Source organism: Misgurnus anguillicaudatus, chromosome 13, assembly GCF_027580225.2.
Source record: "Misgurnus anguillicaudatus chromosome 13, ASM2758022v2, whole genome shotgun sequence".
NCBI lineage: Eukaryota > Metazoa > Chordata > Actinopteri > Cypriniformes > Cobitidae > Misgurnus > Misgurnus anguillicaudatus.
In genome coordinates this window covers 16,257,495-16,280,323 of record NC_073349.2, presented here as the reverse complement: position 1 = coordinate 16,280,323, position 22,829 = coordinate 16,257,495, and the positions used below count along the sequence as shown (strand labels likewise).

General features: G+C 39.0%; 3 protein-coding genes across 15 annotated transcripts in view; 1 reads left to right on the top strand and 2 right to left on the bottom strand.

Moving 5' to 3' along the window:
- ubr4 (ubiquitin protein ligase E3 component n-recognin 4) overlaps positions 1 to 7,593 on the bottom strand; it is a 53,546-nt gene extending 45,953 nt beyond the window's left edge. For all 13 annotated transcript variants that reach the window (XM_073875169.1, XM_073875173.1, XM_073875174.1 and 10 more), the window contains exons 1-11: positions 7,436 to 7,593; positions 4,310 to 4,407; positions 4,073 to 4,176; positions 3,835 to 3,964; positions 1,442 to 1,581; positions 1,250 to 1,352; positions 934 to 1,075; positions 704 to 828; positions 495 to 619; positions 352 to 411; positions 80 to 270 (exon numbers count right to left, since the gene is read on the bottom strand). In XM_073875169.1, the coding sequence (XP_073731270.1) occupies positions 80 to 270; positions 352 to 411; positions 495 to 619; positions 704 to 828; positions 934 to 1,075; positions 1,250 to 1,352; positions 1,442 to 1,581; positions 3,835 to 3,964; positions 4,073 to 4,176; positions 4,310 to 4,407; positions 7,436 to 7,560 (1,343 nt within the window). In that variant the 5' untranslated portion in view covers positions 7,561 to 7,593. The remainder of the gene's footprint in view (positions 1 to 79; positions 271 to 351; positions 412 to 494; positions 620 to 703; positions 829 to 933; positions 1,076 to 1,249; positions 1,353 to 1,441; positions 1,582 to 3,834; positions 3,965 to 4,072; positions 4,177 to 4,309; positions 4,408 to 7,435) is intronic.
- Positions 7,594 to 7,918: 325 nt separating this feature from the next.
- emc1 (ER membrane protein complex subunit 1) lies at positions 7,919 to 16,229 on the bottom strand. Its single transcript, XM_073875183.1, has 22 exons — positions 16,076 to 16,229; positions 15,759 to 15,886; positions 15,385 to 15,450; positions 15,209 to 15,302; positions 14,995 to 15,115; positions 14,329 to 14,463; positions 14,050 to 14,205; positions 13,807 to 13,963; positions 13,515 to 13,597; positions 13,329 to 13,427; positions 13,142 to 13,238; positions 12,945 to 13,061; positions 12,236 to 12,438; positions 11,999 to 12,148; positions 11,702 to 11,863; positions 11,503 to 11,622; positions 10,935 to 11,072; positions 10,688 to 10,861; positions 9,667 to 9,877; positions 9,487 to 9,571; positions 9,284 to 9,413; positions 7,919 to 9,201 (listed from the first exon to the last, which is right to left on the bottom strand). Exons 1-22 carry the CDS (start codon positions 16,165 to 16,167, stop codon positions 9,022 to 9,024), a joined length of 2,898 nt encoding a protein of 965 aa, XP_073731284.1. The 5' UTR covers positions 16,168 to 16,229; the 3' UTR covers positions 7,919 to 9,021.
- An 879-nt stretch (positions 16,230 to 17,108) lies between these two features.
- The window catches only part of megf6a (multiple EGF-like-domains 6a), a 71,913-nt gene continuing 66,192 nt past the window's right edge, over positions 17,109 to 22,829 (top strand). The window contains exon 1 of the mRNA XM_073875182.1: positions 17,109 to 17,187. Coding sequence (XP_073731283.1) covers positions 17,139 to 17,187 — 49 coding nt within the window. The 5' untranslated portion in view covers positions 17,109 to 17,138. The remainder of the gene's footprint in view (positions 17,188 to 22,829) is intronic.

Here is a 22,829-nt window from a genome sequence, read left to right as displayed (position 1 = left end):
TTCAAAAAAATTGTAAATTGTCCCTTTAAACACACTTGCAGTTCTGCTGCATAAAACAGTCAATGGTAGTAGGTCATACCCTTTCCCAGGGCCAAGTTTAGGAGATCCTGATCCATCCTTGCTTCGGGTGGCGATGTCTCGGACCCGCAGTGCTGCCAGAGGATCTTTCTCCTTTCCCTTATCAGCCAAAGCGGTGGGGCTCAGATTCAGTATCAGATACAGGCTGTTCAACAAGCACCAGGCTCCCAACAGCTGAAAGTTCTGATAATGCTGTTGAACGGAGTATGATGTCAAATGTGGGTCAAACTCGCTGATGTCAAAGGCTCTGTGGCCAAATCAGAGTTCACTTACCTCTCCTCCAGCTCTACGAGAGTTACTGATGGCCTGTCCAATCATGTCATAGATTTCCAGCTGTTAAAAAACCCCCAAAGCACAGCATTTTAGACACTGAAGGACAAAGACTTTGAAAAATTATGATTAAATATTCCACCCAGGCATTTTTGCACAATGGTAGCAGCATCATTTTCATAATCTTCCTCCTTAGAGCCAGTGGAGGCCGTGCGAAGCTGCAAGCCGCTGCCCACCTGCAGTATGGCCATGCAGGTTGCCACACTCACACCTGAGAGAAAACAGGCACATGTGTGAAGCTCCCTGCATACATCTGTACTCTACAACAGATGCTTTAATTTATTCATGAACCCACCTGCATAGAGGCAGCTCAGTGCTAACACAGTCACATCCAGTAGTCTCCCTGGAGTCAAAGGCTCCAGTACAGGCAAGGAAAGTGTATCCAATGCCATGGTCACATCAATCACCAGGGAGTGAAAACTGTTTGGGGGAGAAAAGGTCAGCTTAGTTTTCCAATGTGTTTGCATGTTAAATTAAGATGAGCTCAGCAGATTCAGAATTATAAACAAACTAAGAGCGTCTTACCCATTTCGGACAGCGGTGGCGTCTGCCACGGTGGCCGGCATGATGAAGAAAGAGTTGGCAGATACCGCATCCTGGAAGCGGTTGATATACCGTAAAAAGTAGGGAAGGTTGAGGCACACGCGAAGCAACTTTTCTGAGCCCCCTGTAATGATACGAGATAAAAATTAATAAGTAATCTAAAAAATCAACACAAACAAAAATTCTATGAGCAGATATATTAATATGACTCCATCAATACAGCATTGCCACAATTATGTCAACTGGTCTGAACTTGGGCCATCCTTATTGTAGAAACCCGTTATGTAAAGCAACTCACCTAATTCCTGTAAACTGGACACATTTTGAGAGATGAAGGCATTCTTCATTTTGGCCTGCGTTGCTTGATCTGTCGTTGTTTGGTCATCACACTCGTTTTCACCCTGTGATACGTACGACATTGTTTTATTTGCATATTTGTAATCACTCATTTCTTTAAATCCTTTTTTGATGGTATATCAGATTTACTGACCTGCATGTGAGAAGCAGGCGAGGCCAGCACGGTAATGTCAGGGTTAAAAACTGAGGTCAGCTGATTGAAGAAGTTCATTTGGACTTCTTTATGTCGGAGTTCAGGGTTAACAGGGGAGGGAATCTCCTTCTGGTCCTCCACTGAAAAACAAGAGCACAGCTCATTTGTCTTGATTGAAGTTGGTCACTTAGAGCAGTGTTTTCCAACCCTGTTTCTAGAAGCCCGCCAAGAATACACATGAGACTCAATAGGAAAGGAAATATTGGGGTCAGATGCGGGAGACATCCAAAACTTGCACTGTTGATGTGCTTCCAGGAACAGGGTTGGGAAATGCTGACTTGGCGTTTATATACGATGTGGTAAGGGATGAAAAATCTTGATAAATTTATTGTAGGAACACACTGCTAGCAATTTAGTTGTTCAGTTCAGTAGCACCAATTACATTATTTTGTTAACAATTTCAGTTTAAACCACTCCTTTATTTTGATAACTTAGGTGTAGTCCCAGTGGAGCTATGTCAGCGTGGACTATGCGGGTCTGTGTCCCCGCATATGCATTTAACTGCAGTGATTATTGAGATGCCACTCAAATTAATTGTTACAAACTTAAACTTTATGGGGTGGTTTCCAGGGAAGGGATAAGCTTAAGACAGGACTAGGCCTTAGTTTAATTAGGAAATTTTACAAACAAAAAACTTTTTACTAAAAACTTTTGTGTGCATTTTGAGGCAAAACAAAGGGCACTGTTGTATTTTAAGATGTGTCAGTGCAAGTTGTTTTAAGTTTGGACAACTCTTAGATTTATTTTAAGGTAAGACTAGTCTAATCCCTGTCAGGGGAACCTCCCCTATGTCCCTCATCTTTCTTTAAAAAAAAACACACAAAAACGCTATGAAGCGCTGTCAAAAGCATGACAAACCAACAGGTGGAGATCTAACCCTTTACGTAAAGACATGTTGGTCAATCAGAAGCCATTGTACAGACTCGCATCATATAAACAAAGGAGATAGCAGTGTATGACCTTACATCAAGCAAAGGTGAAAACAGCATGCACTCCAATGTCACAAGCCAAAATCTCAGGTTTCACCAGCTACACAACATTGCAACCGGAGTTTCTGAAAATCTTCACCCTGGCAGGAGTTTTCAAAAAGGTTGGGTTTCAGTGTCCTAATACTGCATGCTGACGAACGGCCAAACCGAAAAAGCTGTGGTTTTGGAAATAGCTGTGTTTGTGTGGGCGTGGCCTTAGGGCGCACTCACATTATCCAAACCAAACCATGCCCCAGCGCGATTGTCACCCCTCTCTACTCCCCCAGGTACATGCACTAACACTGTACTTTTTATAGACCCGAGTCCGGGCGCGCTCTCGTCACTAAGATGCGATTGTTTTGAAAAAAAGCAGGAAGTAAAGCTCTCTCTTAATACTGGAACCCACCGTAATGATAAGTCTGTGTTTTTTATTCAGGGTCGTTTGGTGCACAATTACAGACTGCCCTCTCACATGTCATCATATTGCTTAGTTGATCTGTCACATGTACAGCTCGGACATTCACGTAACCCCGCTGCTTGCATCAAAAGGTTTTTACGGAGGCAGATGAAGGTTGCGCAACTGACGTCTTCACCTTTTAAATCGCGCTCAGGGGCGATTGCGCTCACACCACAGCCTTCCGCGCCTGAGCCCAAGTGAACCGCACTCCGGCCCACCTCAGACATAATATTTATGCGCTACACCTAGATGGTGCAACAGGTAAATTCTACGAAGGACTTATTTTAGTCTTATGACCGGGTGAATGTCTAGCTGGTGCAACCGGCTACTGAAGCGTCCAGGCAGTTTGTAATCAAATGAGCAACAATAAAAGGGACACTAAAAAAGTATGCTTCATTCATTCAAGTACAGCAGATGAAGTTGTGAAGGGCACATTTTAGATTACAGCCTGTTCCTTGCATGTGCTGCATCAGCATTCTTTGAGATTGGTATCAAACTAGTGCTGAAAATGAATAACATCAGCCCTTTGAATAATACATGGATCACAATATCATGTAAAGCATACAGTACAAAGCAACTAGACCTCATCTACTACTACTACGCTGGACTATGTACCTTTAAATAGAAGGCAAAGCAAACGTGAAAAGCCTACAAATGAAGCAACATCACCAGCACAAGCTGTTTACTTCCAAACAGCTGTGCTGACATTACAAACAAGAGTTGCATAATTAAATCCAACCCAAACATTAGTGCACCACATCCTGTAACATTAGGTGCAGATCATAACACCCAGCAAGACTTCCCAGAAAAGCCCTCGGGCATTTGTACCACTTGACATCTCAAATTTCTTTGTTACATGAAACAGATCTTTTAAAGCTTTAGGACAACCTGAAACAAACAGCTCTCACCATCTGAAAGGGTCTTGACAGTTTGGGGAAGTTTGGCAGACTTCATCATCGCGGTAAAAGTGATGATCTCTGTCCGATCCAATCGACTGCAGCCGGTACAAAGGCCTTTTATTAAGAGGATCAGGTGCTTCTGTGGAGCGTATATGAAATCGAACATTAGCCTACAGGGATATGGGTTTACACAACACAGACAGACAGGATGCATTACAGCGCTCGGCTGGAAAGAAGCATGTCTGACCTGTGAGACTGCACATGCTTCATCGGGGTTCTCCAGACGCAGCAATGAGAATTCGATCAATATTTTACAGGCCGCTGCTACGGACAGCAACTGATTTCTGGGGACTAAAATGGGACAGAAAAATTGCATTTTAAATGAAAAGGTAAACAAAAACAAGCGTGAAACAGCTACATTTTGAATAGCCTGTTAAGTCTACATAATTTTTAGAAAAATAATGAGTTTGAAAATTGATCATACTTTGTCCACAAACTGTGGTGATGTAATGTGCAGATAGTGCCACAAAAGAGGAGTAGAATGGCTCATACTGTTTGTCGTGATGTAGAATCTCAGATTCACTAGGAAAAGGAGACAAAAAAATTAAGCATTTCTCAAGGGCAGCCAGTCACTCCATTCAGCCATGTACATGATTTACTGAGATACACTTTTGAAACTCTGCTGTGGTGATCACGTAACAGTTGATCTACAAAATAAATTTGGGTAATAAATTCACAGAACAGGAATGCATGACCTTCTCTAACAGACATAATACTTGCTAAAAGTGCATAGTTTATGTGTAGTAACAATACGTGAAATAATTGACGACATACCATTACATAATTCGAAAATAACGCACACCCGAGGTGACAGACCTGAAACTACTTTAAAAGTGTGCATTTACTGACAAATAATGCAAACCTAGAACATTGGCCAACCAATCAGAATGTAGTTTTCGACAGCCCCGATGGTATAAGTAAGGAATAATTGATGACGGTCTGTTGAATAAGAAAATAATGCACACCCAGGTGGTTATCAGCGGAGTGCCGTTACACTGCAGGTATGCATAATTTTCTAATCAGGGCTCAACATAAAGGACTGCCCGGTGGCCCGGGGCAAGCGTGAGAGATGTTCGGGCCAGTAAAAAGTATTGTCACTTGCCCGATCGGGCCAGTGCTTCACCCTCAGTCACTAAAATATATTTCCATCAATGTATATTATTTAACATCTTGGAAGCAGACATTTACTTGAGTAAAACACGACGAAAGAAACGATGCAATATTTTGCACAATTTGCTGTCAGTTTCCAGGTAAAGGAGAAAAGTTGGAACCCTTTTTTCGTTGGAATATGTCTGTTGTATATGTATACAATTATATGTGACTTTTAAATTATTATTTTTAAATATGTGACACTGACATTTTTTATTGAGGCCAGTAAAAGTTTTGGCAGGGCAAGTGAAAACCTGAACCACTGGCCCCAACGGGCCAGTATAAAAAATTATTTGCGTTGAGCCCTGCTAATAATTCAAAGGACCGGAGTAAATCATTCCGCTTATACCACAGTTACCAAAAATATTGCTCTGGGGTCTCATTGATAAAACTGTTCGTAGGATCCTTACTAAAAGTCTATGTACACACAAAAGGCAAAAATGGCATAAGCAAAAAAATACTAAGACTTATAAAACAAACCAATGTTCCCTATATAAATCACAGATCACCTGCAAGTGTGCGTACATGAAAAATCCACTGATCCCAACCTGCAAGCCCATTCTCCTGGAAAGTTTGTATTTTATAGATCACAACCTTTGCGTGGAAACTGGCACACATTTCCAGACCTGTTTTGTGCGTACGCAAGCTTTATAAATGAGACCCCTGGTGCCTACTTTTAAGACATTTTAAAGGTTAGGTGTGCGTGCAGTTATTGAAAAATAATCAACACCCATGAAACATTTCTTAACAACCAATCAGAATAAAGCAATCAACAGCACTGTGGTATAACTAAGTATATACCATAGTTTAAGCAAGGAATAATTGATGACGGGCCATTGAATTATAAGAAAATAATGCACACCCAAGGTTCGCGTCGTGCCGTCACACTGCGGGTGTGCATTATTTTCAAATAATTCAAAAGGACCCCCGTCAATTATTCCTTTTATACCACGGACGGTTACCACAAACATTGCTCTGGTGCCTATTTTTAAGACATTTGACAAGTTAGGTGTGCAGTTATCAGAAATTAATGCATACCCACGGAACATTTCTCAGCCAATCAGAATACAGCATTCAACAGACCCATGGTATAACTAGTAAAAGCTACTCTTACGGCAAATACGCAACATTATGTCTGCCACATACATGCTTGTTCATGTTAAATGACACAAAACACAGACAAGTTTTTATAATCGTAAAATAATCTGAGGCAGAAATCTGTTTCTGATGAGTAACTAAATTGACTGCAGTTTCAAATTGAACACAAATTTATAAATAGGTAACGTGCAGGTTTTTATTAAAAGTGTTACTTTCATTTTTTACTGATCATGTTGGTGGTTAAATAAAATCACATTGTTAAGTTATTTTCACTAAAATTCACATTCCGTTTATTGAGCTCTGACAGTTGTTGAACTGTGAAAATTGTAGCAGGTCAGTCAGCTGATCAATTCCGCAGTAAAGTGCAACATTGCTTACTGTTTCTGTGAAAACGAAACTTTGATAGTAATGCGCTTAACGTTACATCAGATACACACAATGTCGAAATTTTACAAGAAAACCTACAACAACCTGTAACAATAGATTATGTTGTCTATTTAGCAAAAACATAACTCACATTTACGTTAACCTGCTATCAACAACAACACTAGCACAAGCTTGCTAAGTCATAGCTTGCTAGCTAGCTGCCACACCTCCCTACCCGCTTCAAATATAACCGACCACAACTAAAACATTAAGTAATTAGGACTAATACGATTGTCACAAACATAAAAGAGAAAATGTATTAGTATGACATGTATAAAATGACATTATGAGCTCTCCTTATGGCATCTAACAGTTTATTCGCAGGCTAACCAGCTTTGCTGTAGGATAATCGAGGGACGCTAACAGGCTTATTCAATGTCAATTAATTGACTTCCAAAACAAATACAAAGTCGTTTTATTAGAGGTAAGTGTCGTGGGATCCTGTATGTTTTATTACTTTATATTTGAATTATTAAAATGTAAGTTAGGCTGGTTATATTCGTGCAACACATTGGATCTCTGGCCTGATGATGAAGCAGAATCGGATGTATCTGCTACTGTAAATGCACAGCAACGCTATGACTGTGTCTCAAAACCTTGTGAAGCTTCCTATGTAGACAGCATCGTAATATATCGTATACTCGTCCGTAGCGTTCACATTGTGGTTTAAGCATCAAAATGATTACAAATAGCACTTTTCGGCATCACAAGCACATATGAAATGTTTTCAACGCCTCAAAAAGGTTGTCAAGGTAGGCAGCTACCTAGGTTTTGTGACACAACCAGTACAACCATAGCATCACAGCTAATGCAGTGTCACCCAACACTGTGTTTCACCTCCCCGCGGACCAAGTCAACAAACCAGCCGTCGCCTGACCTGTTTATGATGGATCCTATAAGCTGAGGTAGCTCTTTCGTTTCGAAAGCCGTGTAGGACGCTGATAAAAGTGGCCGTACGGCAGCGGTCCACTCAGGTTCTCCATCTCCTCCACTCGACGCCATCTTGAGATTCTCTATTAGAAGCCTGAAGCGGAAATGAGGTTAATCATCGGACACCGAATAACAGGAAGTGACGTCGGGAATACACATGAAAAGTCTAGTGTCAGTTTAGCTTGTGGTCATTTTTATAGACTATATTTAGATTATATGATATACAGTAGTTTGGGAAGTGACAAAGAAAAATATGCAACTTAAAATAATACAAAATTAAGATAAATCCGACTTGCAGATTAATTTACAATTCTTTAGTATGATAAATGGAAAAGAAAACAACTGTAATGCAACCAGAATGCATTTTAACATAACAAAACAATTGTTACTGAAGTTATAACATTCTTCAATAAAACTCAAGAGTCAACAGTTAAGAATTAGCCAACTTTTATTATCAATAACAGGGAAAAAGAAATAAATTAATGCATGTTTAAGAAACAGATTTGATAGTAATTTAATTGTCTACTCTGGTGATACAATTATTAAAATCTTACTATCTGACATCATTATTCAATTTGCAGCAAGGGGATCCTTTCAAATTTGTTAAAGCATATAAACAGGCCTGTAATTTAAGAAAAGCAAACAAAAAGAGAAAATATCTGACATTAGTAACATCGCAAAGGGTTTGTAACATGAACAAGACAAAATCAAAGTATGATATGGCATATTAGGATCATCTCGCTCATTAATACTTTAAGAAAATCAGCTTCGAACCATCCAGTGCATGTGACAAATACAATAACTACAAAAGACTACCAAAATGCTTTAGATTAATCAATGCAAATCCTTCTATCATTAATTTATAGGAGAAAAAAAAATCCAAACGTCTTCTGAAATTTCACAGTTCTTATGTGCACTAGTGCTTGCCCATTAAAATCCCTGCAATTGCATTAATCCTACACATAGTTAATACATTTCCTAAGTTCAGATATAAATAATAACTCAAAATTATATTCAAAAATCCAATCATATCATTGGATGTTGTCCCTTTGCAGTTTCGTCATCAATATTTATTCTGAAAATACACGTAATCCATCCATCAAGCTCCCAATAAGCAGACTCGTCCCAGCATGAAATGTAAAACAGGTAAAACAGGGATACAGAGGGACATCCAATAAATATGAGATGAGATTTTGTTTCTAATCATGTTATAGTTGGCAAATCTACTTAATTTGTGTTACCCCAAAAGGCTCAATAAATAACAAATTAGACAGTGAACTGTTCAATGTTAAGTGGGAAAAATGACCTACATCATTACGTCTCTCTGAATAGGGAAAAACTATCGTGGCCGTCTATGCACTTACACTCAAACAACCGCAATAACCCCGAGACAGCTGGCTTTAAAAAATACACCAAACTTATCAAACGATCTTGCGGTCTTGACGTGGTCACCAGCTTGTCTCCTGTCATCAATGTGTCAAAACACATTGCAGCGAGGACGAGAGCGAAGTCAATAGGCCAATAGGATGTGTCTTATCGCCATGCCCTGTTGAGCAGTTTCACTTCCGCTAGCCGTTTACTGATCATGGTAGCAAAGAAGAGCCCAAAGAGTACACTGCTGATCAGTACATAGTCATAATCGTCCTTAAGAACGTCAAACTGCTTGGAGGGATACACTCTGGTCTGGTAGAGGTCAAGACCGTATGCAACCACCTATAGGGTAAAGGAAAAATTCAATAAAAATGTCACAGTATAATATGCATAATAATAAACGAAAAATAAAAACAAATCTTACCAAACAGGTAGACTCCAATCCAGAGGGGGCAGTGTAGATACCTCTTACTCTCGATATAGTTTGGTTGTAGTTTATAAACCATTCTGTACGAATAGGCATTTCTGGAGCATACGGTATGAGATTTTCCTCCCTAAATGGCAGGATATTAGTGGTTGAGATCAATTTTATATTTATGAACCACAAAGCAATTATTGGTAACTTACCGACTCTGTTCCGATACCATCTCTGGTCTCCGTGGGTCAAGGAACATCTTTGGTAGGGATAAAATGTTGCCTGATGGCAGCCCCACTATAATAATGATAAAAAGATAATGAAATCTCGAATTTTGTGTGCCCAACAAAAACTTCAAGTTAAACTACTATACTGTAGAAATGCATACTAACCCAAAAGATGGCGGCTGGTGATGCCTTTCTCTGTAAGCGTGGCTTCCAGGGTGCTTATGGGAGCAGGAAAGATGTACGACTGCTGCAGAACCTGAGGTGGATGTGGTCTGTCCAGAGAGCTAAACACTGTGCTGTTATAAAGCTCGGCTCCCTCGAAGAGCTCCAATACAGAAAATTCATTTCTACGAAACTTGGAGTTCCAGTACACATACTAAAAGACAAGAGCACACAAAATGCTTTCTGTACTGGCAAACAATTGGGTGATTCTCGCAAAATTAGACTTATGAGGTGTCATGAAACATTTAGATAAAAAACATAAATGCAGAGTAAGTCAAAATAAGAAGCATACAGTTTCAAACATCTCTTCATGTACTATTTTGATTTCAAATGACATCATACATTACAAACCAATTTTGTTGTTTTTTCCACATTTAAAGGGGAAATTTTCATTACCGCAACGTGTCCATGACTGGATTTGGGTTCTTTGACATGGAAATAATTAAAAAAATCTAAAAAAAAAGCTTCAGTGCCTGTTATACTATAAATATTACAGTAAAGAAACAATATTTGGTGATCATTGGTAAATGTAGAGACAACAATAAGAAATATAAATGTGTCCAAGACCAATTTTCTCATCCTCTGCAACAATTTCCAATCATTGTTTAAGCCCTCAAGGACATTTTGAAAAAAAAATTGTTGGAAGGCACATAATTGACTGTGACACTCAAGATGGCTACCAGGTAAGCAGTTCTTATTTGTTCTCTCCAGATAAAAGTTGAAATTTTGTTTGTCATAGTACCTAGACAACTTTTTAGTTCTTATTACAGAAACATGAGTTTGTAAATGCATATATTTAATGTAATATCATGTTGCGGTAATGATAATTTTTTATAATGATAATCTAAAAAATTTAAACAATTCTATAGGAAATATGTTTTAAATCCTCTAAAAATAATGGTTATAGTAAGTTCAGACCTTAATCTTGTAATGTAGTAAGAGTATGATACGTTTGTGTACTAACCACCACCCAGTTTTCTGAGTGCACAAAGTGAACAGGTCCTTTGGCTTTCCTCTGCACTGCCTCGTGCACAATACGGCCGGTCACGCCGTCAATCAGGAAGATTCCAACGAAGCTACGCTCCTGATGGGTGTCTGTGCTCTCCGTCACCACAGCCAAGAGATTAGGGTTCAGGTACTGCCAACAACGACATGAGATAATTAATAAAATAGTTTGTTCTCATAAGAACGGCATAAGAGAGGGACAATACCTTGTAGAGCACACTACGATCACCCATCACTCTGCCCTGGGAATGAACGTGTTCATTGGCACGCTTTCCTTTGACAGCCACAATCTTTTGGACCTCAGTGGGTATGACCACCTCCCAGATCAGCTCTGTAGATAAATCCTGAAAGGAATAGACATCCCAACACAATCATTATAGTGCAAATATGATTGAATATAATGTAATTATCATTTATTTTTAGCAACTCAGGCAAAAAAATGAAATAATAATAATAATAAAATGAAATAATAAAATAATAAAATGAAATAATAAAATGAAATAATAAAATAATAAAATGAAATAATAAAATAATAAAATGAAATAATAAAATGAAATAATTAAATAATAAAATAATAAAATTAAAAAGTTTAAAATAATAAAATTAAATAATAAAATTAACTTGTAAATAAATAAATAAATGAATTTTATATATATGTGCATGTGTGTGTACAGTATATTTTTATATAGTACATCAAGCTCAAGGCAAATTGTTGTCTCATGATAAAAAGCCTTTAGTAAGCACAAACAAGAGGTAGGGCGAGTCGATGTTAACCTTGCGCAGACGGAAACCCGACAGCTTGCCCTGGCTGGTGTCCACTAGGTAGAAGAATATAGAGGACGCTGTGTCCTGAAGCTGCTGGAGGACATTTTTAGTAGATGGAAAAGCAGTGACCTGTGAATGAGAAGAAAAGATAGAGTTCACGTTCCTAAATATATAATGAACAACACCTGTCAGTGGAATGGAGACCAACCTTATACTGATCATCAACAAGCAGCAGGACTTTAGCGTAGTCCTGATCTATGATAGGCAGCAGCAGAGACTGAAGGATTGGTCTGGGTAAGGCTGGAACACTACTATGACTCTTCTTGCCAAAAATTGGATTAAAGACATGGAGGCTTGCAAGACCCGTGTCCTATAAAAACAATACCTGTTTTTTAATTATTCAGCAAAATGTGTACAAATTGAAGTTAAAGGGATACAAACCTTTAACCCTTTTAAGCATGAGAAAGATATTGTGAATAAATGAGGGTAAACTTCACCACCTCACCTTATCCTTAATAAGAAGTGTGCACTGTGGAGGATGAGGAAAGTGAGCAGTCGTCCTTTGGACCATCAGTTTAAAAACCGAGTTGGGCTGGATGTTTTGTAAATAGTGCCTCCACAAAACAGTTCCCGATTTACTATCGATGCCAAAAAGCTTAGCAGGAAAACAAACATCACGTGTTAACTGACAACTAGGTCAAAGGTAAAACTACAAACAAGTATCTGTTTTCCCTAAACATACCTTTCCAGAGGCGGTGACCATCAGCATCATTTTCTGCAGGTTGAACTCATCCCGAGACAGAGTCTCTATGGTGACCTCATCATTCTTCACACTGCTGCGAGGTTTGCGGGCATCGTAGAAAAGTTTCCAAAGATGGCCCATCCAGGACTGCAGCAGGATGAACTGGGATGAGAGGCGCTTCAAGACCATGGGTAAGAGCCCATCTGGAACCCAAGAGATTACAAAAATTAGTTAATGTGGCAAAACAAAGCAAAATGTATTTAAATACAAAGTAAGATTACATTAGTAACACTTAAGAGCAAATGCATTGTTCAAAACTCTGACATAAACCAAAATTAAGCACGGTATTAACAACAGAAGCAAAATTAGGAAGCTCTTAATGTTACCTTGAATGGCTGGATCCAAGTGCAGCGGAAAGGCAAAAGAAGAAACAAGGAAATAAATACAGACAGAAAGTGCAGGAAAGCTATGGACAACAGGACAGTTTGGTGAGGCAGACGCTTGTGCATTTCACGGTTAGAAAGCAAAAGCAATCCATGCATAAACAGCTGTATACTAAAAACACTTTGTGACGCAAGAAACTATGTACACCTTTAAATGCTTTCAAGGTTCAACTAATGCTTCTAAATTGGATTGCTCCACACTGCAAAGATAGTAATTCTGTTCATTTTAAACAAGGGTGCATCAAAGGACGTCTCGGGCAATGTACCGGCTTTCTTCCCAAACTCTCCCTCCAGCTCGGCCTGTGTTCCTGTGAGTGGCAGATCGACCATCTCCATGGTGACCACATCAGCCAAGGCCTCCTCCCTCATCCAGACCACCCTGCCTACAGCGGGACAACAGAACCAAATGTTATAAGACCGCTTCCTAAGTTTAAAATAAAAACGTGTAAATTGTGCTTCATACCAGGTTGCTGTAAAAACGTGAGCGTGAGGTCTTCTGTCTGCACCATGACTCTGTAGCCCACAGAGTCATCTTTCTTCAGAAAAGCATGGACGTATAACTAAAGAACATACACATTTATTTAACCTTCAATACAAAAATAAAAAGCTAATCATGGCGTAGGCTTAAATACTTTAGCGTTTGTGCTTACTTTGTTTGGCTTTCCTCCATTAGGGTCCAATTGATAGATGATGGTGGTGTCTAGGTGCCTTCTGCCTGTGTCGGCACTGAATAAGTTGATGCTGCAAGCCTTAAATAAAACACAAACAGTAGTTTGAGTATTAAAAACATATGTATGACAAACAGATCGGTGTAAAGTGTTTGAATGGTAACTCACAGTGTCATTCTTTGGTGACATCACTGCAGCAACCGTCTTCTCTCCGGTTGTGGCAAAAGCGACCAGATTTGACGGATTGAAATACACAGGAGATTATGGGCTTTAAATGATTCTAGATTTAAAGCATAAACACCATCCCAATTCTTCTTAACTAACAATATATTTCATAATATACTTGCTCTTATGCCAGATGTATATGACTTCCTTTTCCATTAAACACTAAAACATTCCCAACCTCATTTATTTCATTAATCGGGTCTGTGGGCTTCATTAGCTCTTACCGGATTGAAATCTCGTAGCGGAGCGATGAGGCCGTCATTGAGCTGCAGAAGAATGTGATGATCTGGACTGAGCTGCAGGAAGAACTCAGCCAGCGGAGGCTGAGCTGGGTTCGGCTGGGTGGATGTCAAAACAGGCTGAAATCCAGAAGCCACCTCCAAATCCAGAGTCTAAGAAGTGTACCACAATATTATAAATCATTACACAAGATACCAAAAGCGCTCTGTGTTAATGACAAATACAGGTATATGTGCACCTGAAGGTGTATCTGTCTCAGTTCTGTCTGTTCAGCAGACTGCATTGGTAGTGTATACAGAGACTGTGTGATTTGATCCACACACAAGAGGATCCCTGAGCTGACGATTGTACAGCTGTTTTCCAGGCTTGACATCCATGCAGCTTCAACTGTTTTCTGAGGGACAAATCCATAAACTGAATCAGATCTCTCACCACAATGGACTTTGTGTGCTCAAATTACACAACATGAAGAGGAATTTGTGCATTGTTGTATTTATGTTATCATGTAAACCAATACCTTATTCATGATTTCTCCATCTTCAATTTTGTACTCAACAATAACAATATGGGAGTTTGGGACAAGTCCCAAAACAAACACCAGTCCATCACCTCCAGAATAAACTGTTTGGTACTGCACAGAGTCACTGTCAGGATACAAAAAGGAGATAAAAGAACTAAGACACAAATGGGAAGTTTCCCAGACAGGGTTTAGATTAATCCAGGGCTAGGCCTTAGTTATATTAAATTGGGGTGCATGATTTTTGAAAAATGCTTTGGAAAAGGGAGTCGGGCCGACTACCAAAACACACTTGTATCAGCAGTAAGTGTGGGCAAATCTATCAAAAAAAGGTCCAGATTCTATTGGGGTAGGGGCATGTTTGTTTAGGTGATTTCAAGTGTCAACATTGGCTTTCAGAGATCATGCACCCCGCCTTTAAGTAGTTCTTACAAATATACCTAATACAAAACTTAATGGCACTGATATATGTTAAGATGTGTCAGTGCAAGTAGCTTAAACATGCCTTTTACTCTGGGACAAAGATAAGCCCTGTCCGGGAAACCGCCCAAAATGCTATATTTACTACGGCATAAGTGTACTTTGGGTCATATGACCCTCAATTATTAATAATCTCAGGTCATGAAAATGGTAAATGCTCAATTTAAAAATCTCGTCACTGTCAGGCAGACTTTCCACCCATATCTGGCCACCGCTCGAGAGGTCATGGAAAGAGATCGCTGTTTTTTTAAGCACGGCAACATACTTGACAAGATCTTGAACTCCAACAAAGGCAGCGGCCTGAAAGCTGTGTTCAAAAGAGGAAAACAATCCTTTTATCTACCATTCATATTTAATTGAGTCTATTTTTGTGATACAATAAAACAAAACGATATACAACCTCCCAGTATCAAGCACAGTCTCCCATTTCAAGCCACCAACTGTAGTCTCCCATGAACGAAGCAGACGTCCATCTCCAACAACTACAATAGCATCTAAATGACAGCAGGTACACATGCAAAAAATTAAACAATGCCTAATTTCTAACCAAAAATACACTTTAGTGTGCTTGCTTACCTTGTCCATGCATAAGAAGTGAATCAATATGGCCCTCTGGTCCAGTCTTATCCACATGACGCCAGACTACAAGAACCAAAAGCAGATATTATTTTTACTTTATAACAAAACTACCATTATTGTAGTTTGCATATAAATTGTAATTAAAAGAAAAAGAAATGTGAGAGGTCAAATAATGTGGTGCATTTCAGGATGCTGAATTTGAATGTCACATATAATTCAGGTTTTAGGAAACACAGGATTTGCCAGCCTGAATCATTTAACTGGGGGGTTAAATTAAATGCATCAAAAGTGTCGAACATGGACCCTAAAAGATTCTGCTGAAAAGCCTCAAAATAGCTGCTAAAAATAGACTGAGGTGGGTGAACACTTACACAAATCGCCAGTCCTGGAATTGAGAGAAGCAAACACGTTCTTGTCTGTCGCCACCAAGAGTTTTTTAGACGCTTGTGAATGAGTATCAAACAAGGCAAAACGCACCTTGCCAATAAACTGTTGCCTCCTGAAAGAAAATAACGCGGAGTGTTTAGTAGCTGATGTTAACACATGATCTATGACTGAATAGCAACATGAACATCAGCCCGGTGTAGCTGACATCAGTCTGATTTAAGTGCCGGGTACTTTCAATGTCGCAGAAATCACACAGTGGAATAAACGTAAAACAACACATAAGTAAAAGCCATTTACATACCAATCAAACTTTCCAACTTGGTCTTCAAATACCGCCGATGCAGTAAAAAATAAAGACACAGATATTGCTATTCTGACTACAAGCCAAGCCATTGCTGCAAAGGAAGAATTCCCACAATGCTGTGCGGCGAAGGACCCAAACAGCTAACGGTAAAAAAAAACACACACAAAAAAACTATCCACGTGTATTCTTTAAATTTAGTGTGAAAATTTTTAATTTTAGTCGTTTACAAGAAATATTATGTTTGAAACGTAATCTGAATTACTGGCTTAAGCGTTTGCTCTATTATTTATAATCGGGCATTCGCAAGCAATACCTATAAGCTGAAATTCACCTGTTTTAAATGACATTACCGACAGACGTGTTTAAGACATTAGTAGTTCGCGTCAGTAATTCTCTTATATGCATTCATATTTGAAATATTTGTTCTGAAAAATATACGCTTTTAATTAACAGTTAAAGATTTGCTAAAGTTTGGTAATTGCCGCTAGATGGCAGCAAAATGTAAAGACCTTTTCAAAGTCGCCGTGCGCAGCAGGTCACGTTTGGTGTATGAGAGGAGGTTTGTATTCATTTGACTTTCAAAATTGGTAGATTAATGAAAAAGATGAATGACTATCTGCTTGAATAAAGGATAAATGAACAAGATTTTTAAAATCTGCACCAGGCATGCTCTGAGTTTTACAAAACCGAGTTTTCTCTGTCCTGGGACAGATAGTGAGAGCCACATTGAATATTGCATTTACTCAAACAGCCATTTCTCATTGGCACACCTTTCAGAGCTTGCCAACTTTTAGGCTTTTTTGGGAATTGGCAGGGGGTTAGAGAAAGACAGCAGTTGAAAACTGATCCTTTAGTTGAGAGACAGGGGTTTTAAGGGTCTTGGATCCCTTGGGAATTAAAAGGAAGCTTAATGAAAAGTCATCAACCTCCTTTGCAATTATAGATTGTTGAATAGCGCTTTAGAAACTAGGGTTTAGAGCATTTTTTTAATCCATGCATTATCTATTTGTAGGATCAGATACTACATAACCTACAGACAAGACTTTAAGAATACATACAAATGGTGTCCTGGTTGATCCCAGTTCAACATAGAGATGGCTGCTTCTATCGTAAGTGTTTCACAGTCAGTTCTCACGTGATGTGTGTGCACATCCAAATGTAATGAATTAACAGCATAACAGGCCCTATAAAAAGTAATGAAAAATAAAAATGACGAAGTCATATTGATCTGTAAGAACACAATCCCAGAAGCATTTGCTGTGTGACAGGCTTCCATTGCGATATTCCTGAAGTTCCCTACTTCTTATTGAAAGGGAATTTCGGCTTTGTTGTCACTGTCAATCACATACATCAGCTTGTCATCACATTTTTGAGAGCAGAAACATTTTCATTGTTTTTGTCAGGCTAGTACGTGGTCTGATCCTCCCACAAACCATTCAGTGCCTTAAATTCAGTCTCTGTGGTGGTGTCTATTGGAAGAGAGTAAAAGATTAGATCCCTTGAATGCCCTCTTCATTGCTTACAGAGTCACATATATGCCTTTTTTAATTGACTTTGTAAGTACTATATAATAGCTCCCACAGTGACCTACTGTAGTAGTCCACGTACACAATGCACCTTTGTGGTTAGCATTGCTTTGGTTTTCAGCAGAATAGCCTCCATCACAACCACTAAGGTCAGAGCAGGGCAGATGGTGCAGTTAAATTACAAAGCAGGCTCAGTGCTCCCCTATGGAACTTCTGTCGAAGTGCATGTGAGAATAAAACATCCAGGAACTCTCCGTGAAGTGACTTTGATTTACAGCAGGTCTCTAAAAGGGTTCTCGGGTCCTTCTGCACAGCTGCATTGTCTACAAATCTAGCAGGTTACCAAAGATACAGCTGCTGTGTCCAAGAGCCCATGAGACGCAAGGCAACTACATGCATACACATATAAGGATATTATATTAATGTGACAAATTAGGAAATTACCTGCTGACCCTTGTTGGAAACTAATAGTCATGACCGAAAACATTATCATGATGGTCTTTTTGAATTCTATTAGAAAGAGAGACAGGACAACATGAGGATGTTGATAACATCAGACTTTTTAAATGCATTTCTGTGCTATTTTTTTTAAACAAATGCCATTTGGCTGTATAATGAAATTATTTAAAGGTGCATGATCTCTGAAAGCCAATGTTGACATTTGAAATCACCTAAACAAACACACCCCTACCCCAATAGAATCTGGGCCTTCTGTTGATAGACCCGCCCTACACATATGCAACCCAGACAATGATGTCGTTTAGTAGACACGCACCTTACTGATGCTTGGCTACAAGTGTGTTTTGGTAGTCGGGCCGACTCTCTTTTCCAAAGCATTTTTTAGATATCGTGCACTCCGGCTTTGTTTGAAGAATCAGATTGAAGAGTTTGGCAGAGATAGTGCAGCTGCAATATCACATTCCTCAGACATCACACAGACATCGGTCACACCGCACCAAGTGTTTTGGCTGAATGTCAATGAGAATCAACAGCAGGGCTAAAGTAAATCTCCAAATCCCAATTGTTATATTTGCAAATTCTGATTTATGCTTTTTGTTTTAACATTTGTCTTAAAAGTCTTGAGGATTGTTCTCTTTAACAGCAGCTATTTATTTTAAAAGCAATGACATTATTCATTTTCTTCTGGTCTGATTTCTTATCATTCTGGAAGGTGGAAGAATAGTTTCCTTATGTGATAATTTATGGCAACCTAAGGAAACACATGTATAACGCATGCGATGGTCATTTGCAATGGTCAGAGTATTTACTCAGCCTGGGACTGAATTTGAGAAGGACACTGGAGAGTTCACCTCACATTTACAAACCACCTTTCCTGGAATAGTTTCCATAAACCAAGTCGAAAGACAGCCGAATTTTATAGAGAAGGTAAACCGGAGAGCTCACACATAAGAGAAAATATGCCAAGTATTACAAGAGTCAATGTAAACTGGTGAGGTGGCCATGGTAGGATGAATGTTATCCTCAAAATTATATTATTCATTTTCTCTTAACCCATCATTGTGGTGGCTGCCGTAGTTTTTCTGTGCGTTTTGAAAGGGAGGGGTGAGCTGTGGATTAAGCTGTTGGTTGCAATTCCCGATCTCACCGCTAGATGCCGCTAAAAGTCTGCACAGTGGACCTTTAAAGGCGGGGTGCATGATCTCTGAAAGCCAGTGTTGATATTTGAAATCAACTAAACCAGTGGTTCTCAAACTTTTTCAGCATGCGGCCCCCCTTGTGTACGGCACATTCCATGGCGGCCCCTCAAAGGAAATTTATGACAAAACCACTTCTTAAACTTAAAATTTTAATTAAACAAAACATTTTAAATTATACAAAGTAGTGCTGTTGGTTAGTAGCCTTATTTTTTAGGTGTAACTACACAGAATTCATGATAAATTAATGTATTTTATAAAATTTCATAAAACTGGGGCCCCCCTGGCACCATCTCGCGGCCCCCCCTGGGGGCCCCGGCCCCCAGTTTGAGAACCACTGAACTAAACAAACACGCCCCTACCCCAATAGAATCTGGACCTTCTTTTGATAGACCCGCCCCACACATACGCAACCGAGGCAACAATGTTGGTTAGTTGACACGCGCCTTACTGCTGATTGGCTACAAGTGTGTTTTGGTACTCGGCCCGACTCTCTTTTCCAAAGTGTTTTTCAAATATCATGCACCCCGCCTTTAAAGGATTACTCCACTTTCTTAAAAAATCCCAATAATTTACTCACTCCCATGTCTTCTAAAATGTTGATGTCTTTCTTTGTTCAGTCGAGAAGAAATTAAGGAAAACATTCCAGAATTTTTCTTAATTTAATAGACTTTATTGGACCCCAACACATTGCAGTTTAAATGCAGTTTAAAGTTCCTGTTTCAACACAGCTTTAAAGGGCTTTAAACAATTCCAAATGAGGCATAAGGGTCTTTTTATCACGTGAAACGATTGTCATTGTCGGCAAAGGAAAATAAAAAATATGCACTTTTAAACCACAACTTCTCGTCTTGCACTATCCGTGTGACACGCAAGCGTGACCTCGGGTAATGCGTAGACAGATTTATTTTTTTAGCAGAGGTGTCAGGTGTACACTTAGGGCTCTATCTTACACCGGGCGCAATGCAGCGCAATGCGCGACGCAAGTGTCTTTCGCAAGTTTCCACCCTAATTTTCACGTTTAGCGCCGCGTTGTTTAAATAGCAAATGCATTTGTGCCCCCTTTTGCGCCCATGGGCGTTCTGGTCTGAAAATGAGGTGTGTTCAGGCGCATTGTTGGCGCGTTGCTATTTTGAGGCAACTAAAATAGACTACGCCATTGACCAACAAAAACCAGTGCCCGGTTGCATGAAACTCCTTAAGTGAGGGTTTCCCTGAGGGAGAAAAGATCCCTGAGGTAAGGGATTTATTTAAGAGCGTTGCAACAAAGGTCTTAACTGTCACTCTTACCTAAGTGTTTATACTAAGTATTTTACGGTAGTCTCTGCCAAAACACGGCAGCGGAGACGCGGTTGCTATGGTTACAAAATCTCACAGCGGTAACAAATCAACGCACGCAGCTCAACAGACGGTGGATTTGTGTACAATGAAACATCGCAAATAACAGACTGTAAAGTGCCGCGTGTATAAAACCTCAAAGTAATTCAAACTGGAAACACTTTAGATTGATGGACGATCAAACCGCTATTCTCCTAATAAATGCGCATCTTTTTCTCTAGGGATTATTTCGATCGTTAGAAATGCACGTTGGTACTTAATTTTCTTAAATAACCATAAAATCAGCCATCGCGTGTGACGTTAAGGGACCTGTTATAGTCCCTTAAGTTTTTAAGGGAAAATGTGACTTAAGGACTTTGTTGCAACGCATAGCAGAACTTAAGGTAATACTTTAGCATTTAAGGGTAAATACTTATTGACAGCCTTAAGGTTCACTTAAGGGTTTTTCTTGCAACCCATTTTTTATTAAGGGCACCCTTAACCTTATATTTAAGGGATTTCTTAGCTTAAGGACTTTCATGCAACCGGGCACAGGTCTTAAGTCTAAAGTCAATGGCGCAATGTGTTTTATGTTATTTAAAGAGCGCATTAGTAATATGCGCCTATAAACGGGAGGACAACACGGGTTTGCTTATCACAAAGTATATGAATGCGCAGCAGCACAAAAATGCTTTTAAATATGAAAGATTAAAGGATTGAATGTAAAAGATTATTATTGAGTCTCTTGGACATAAATGAGGACTAATTATGAGACGTTAGAAGGCGCAAAGAGCTGCTTCACCTGCAGCCTGGTAAGTAAATAAATGGTTTGCTTTAAACAAATGCATCTGTTTTTAAATGTTTTTTTAATGCTACCTCACGGATTTATTGTATATGATGACTCTGTACCTGCGGATATGGTGAGATAAGAAACATTTTAAGTAATGCTTAAAAAAAACTCTTTGCTAAAAAAACGCTGTCCAAAGTGCTTGCGGAGAGCCGTTTGTAAATTCTATATCTCCTGTTTGTTACAAATAAAGTATTTTTAGAGTACAAACCTTATCTTACATACTTGTAAATTATTTTTTGATGATATTGGATAACCATACATTTAAAGCAATTACAAGACTGCTTTTTTACTTCCATGACTAAAAGAAAACGGGTTTTAAAGGTTTTAATAAAGAAATAACAATTTAATTTTAATTTCAATACAAGTGAAAAACAACACAATTATTTAACATTAATCTTAAACTGGGGATCTTCTTCTTCCGCTTAGTTTTTCAGTTTACAAAGTTCGTCATCTAAATAGGGATTACACATAGCGCCAGCGCAACTTGCTTTTAAAGGGGATGAGAGCTGAGACTCTCATTGGTTTACTGCACGTTACGCCCAAAATACTCCCATTACAATAGGACCAACCCTTTTCGACCATGCGCTCGGCGCACAAACCATTTTTCCCGTCGTTAAAATAGCAAAAGTGGATTCGGACACGCCCATTTAGACGTTGCGCTGTGCGCTTTAGACAATGCGCTTAGATCGTTAAAATAGGGCCCATAATGTGATGCCCTTAAATGACATCATTATAGCGAGATGTACAGAGAAAGCATGTAATTTTAATGGGCATGTTGGACAAAGTGGTTTCTGGTGTGATTTTCAATAGAAAATTGATGGTTTTAACATTCCAGTGGCTGATGATATTTTGACTTATGGAGTTTAGAAATCTTTTAGAGCATTTTTTGTCTCTGCTGGAATAATCATTTTCACCCCATTTGTCTTACTTTATGATACTTTGTAGTTTAAAAGATTGTAACATACTTAAACATTGCTGGTTTCACTTATCAAAGGTTTATCACTGATGAAGCCTGGGCTGACCTGCTTCAATGAAATAATTGACCGGACTCATTAAGATAGATCTCTCAGATGCAGTGGTATCCTTGACTCTTCAAAATGTTTAACAAATAAACATTTAGTGCTGCGAATTCTCAGCTCGGCTGTCTAAACCTGCTCACTCCACAGTCCACATGTGTATTTGATTAAATTGAACGGTTCATGGAATTGTGGGAAGAGAGGAGGTTGCAATACTTAATACTCACTACTGTATTAATGTAAATTTTGTGGCAACACTTGGTTGAGCAATGATTGTGTGCAAAGGACCACTTGATCCAGCAGCCATGTAACTCCCAAGATTAAAGGAGTATTTCACCCATAGAAACATTAATCTTTATTGAAAGTGTGTCATATTTGTAGTCGAAA

Bases quoted from the DNA above. Each gene is read 5' to 3' on its own strand.
- emc1 (XM_073875183.1), bottom strand. From the start codon at position 16,167: ATGGCTTGGCTTGTAGTCAGAATAGCAATATCTGTGTCTTTATTTTTT. The intron at 9,572-9,666 runs GTTAGTATGCAT...TCATTATTATAG, and splicing joins CACCAGCCGCCATCTTTTGG to TGGGGCTGCCATCAGGCAAC. The intron at 9,414-9,486 runs GTAAGTTACCAA...CCTGCCATTTAG, and splicing joins ATGGTATCGGAACAGAGTCG to GGAGGAAAATCTCATACCGT.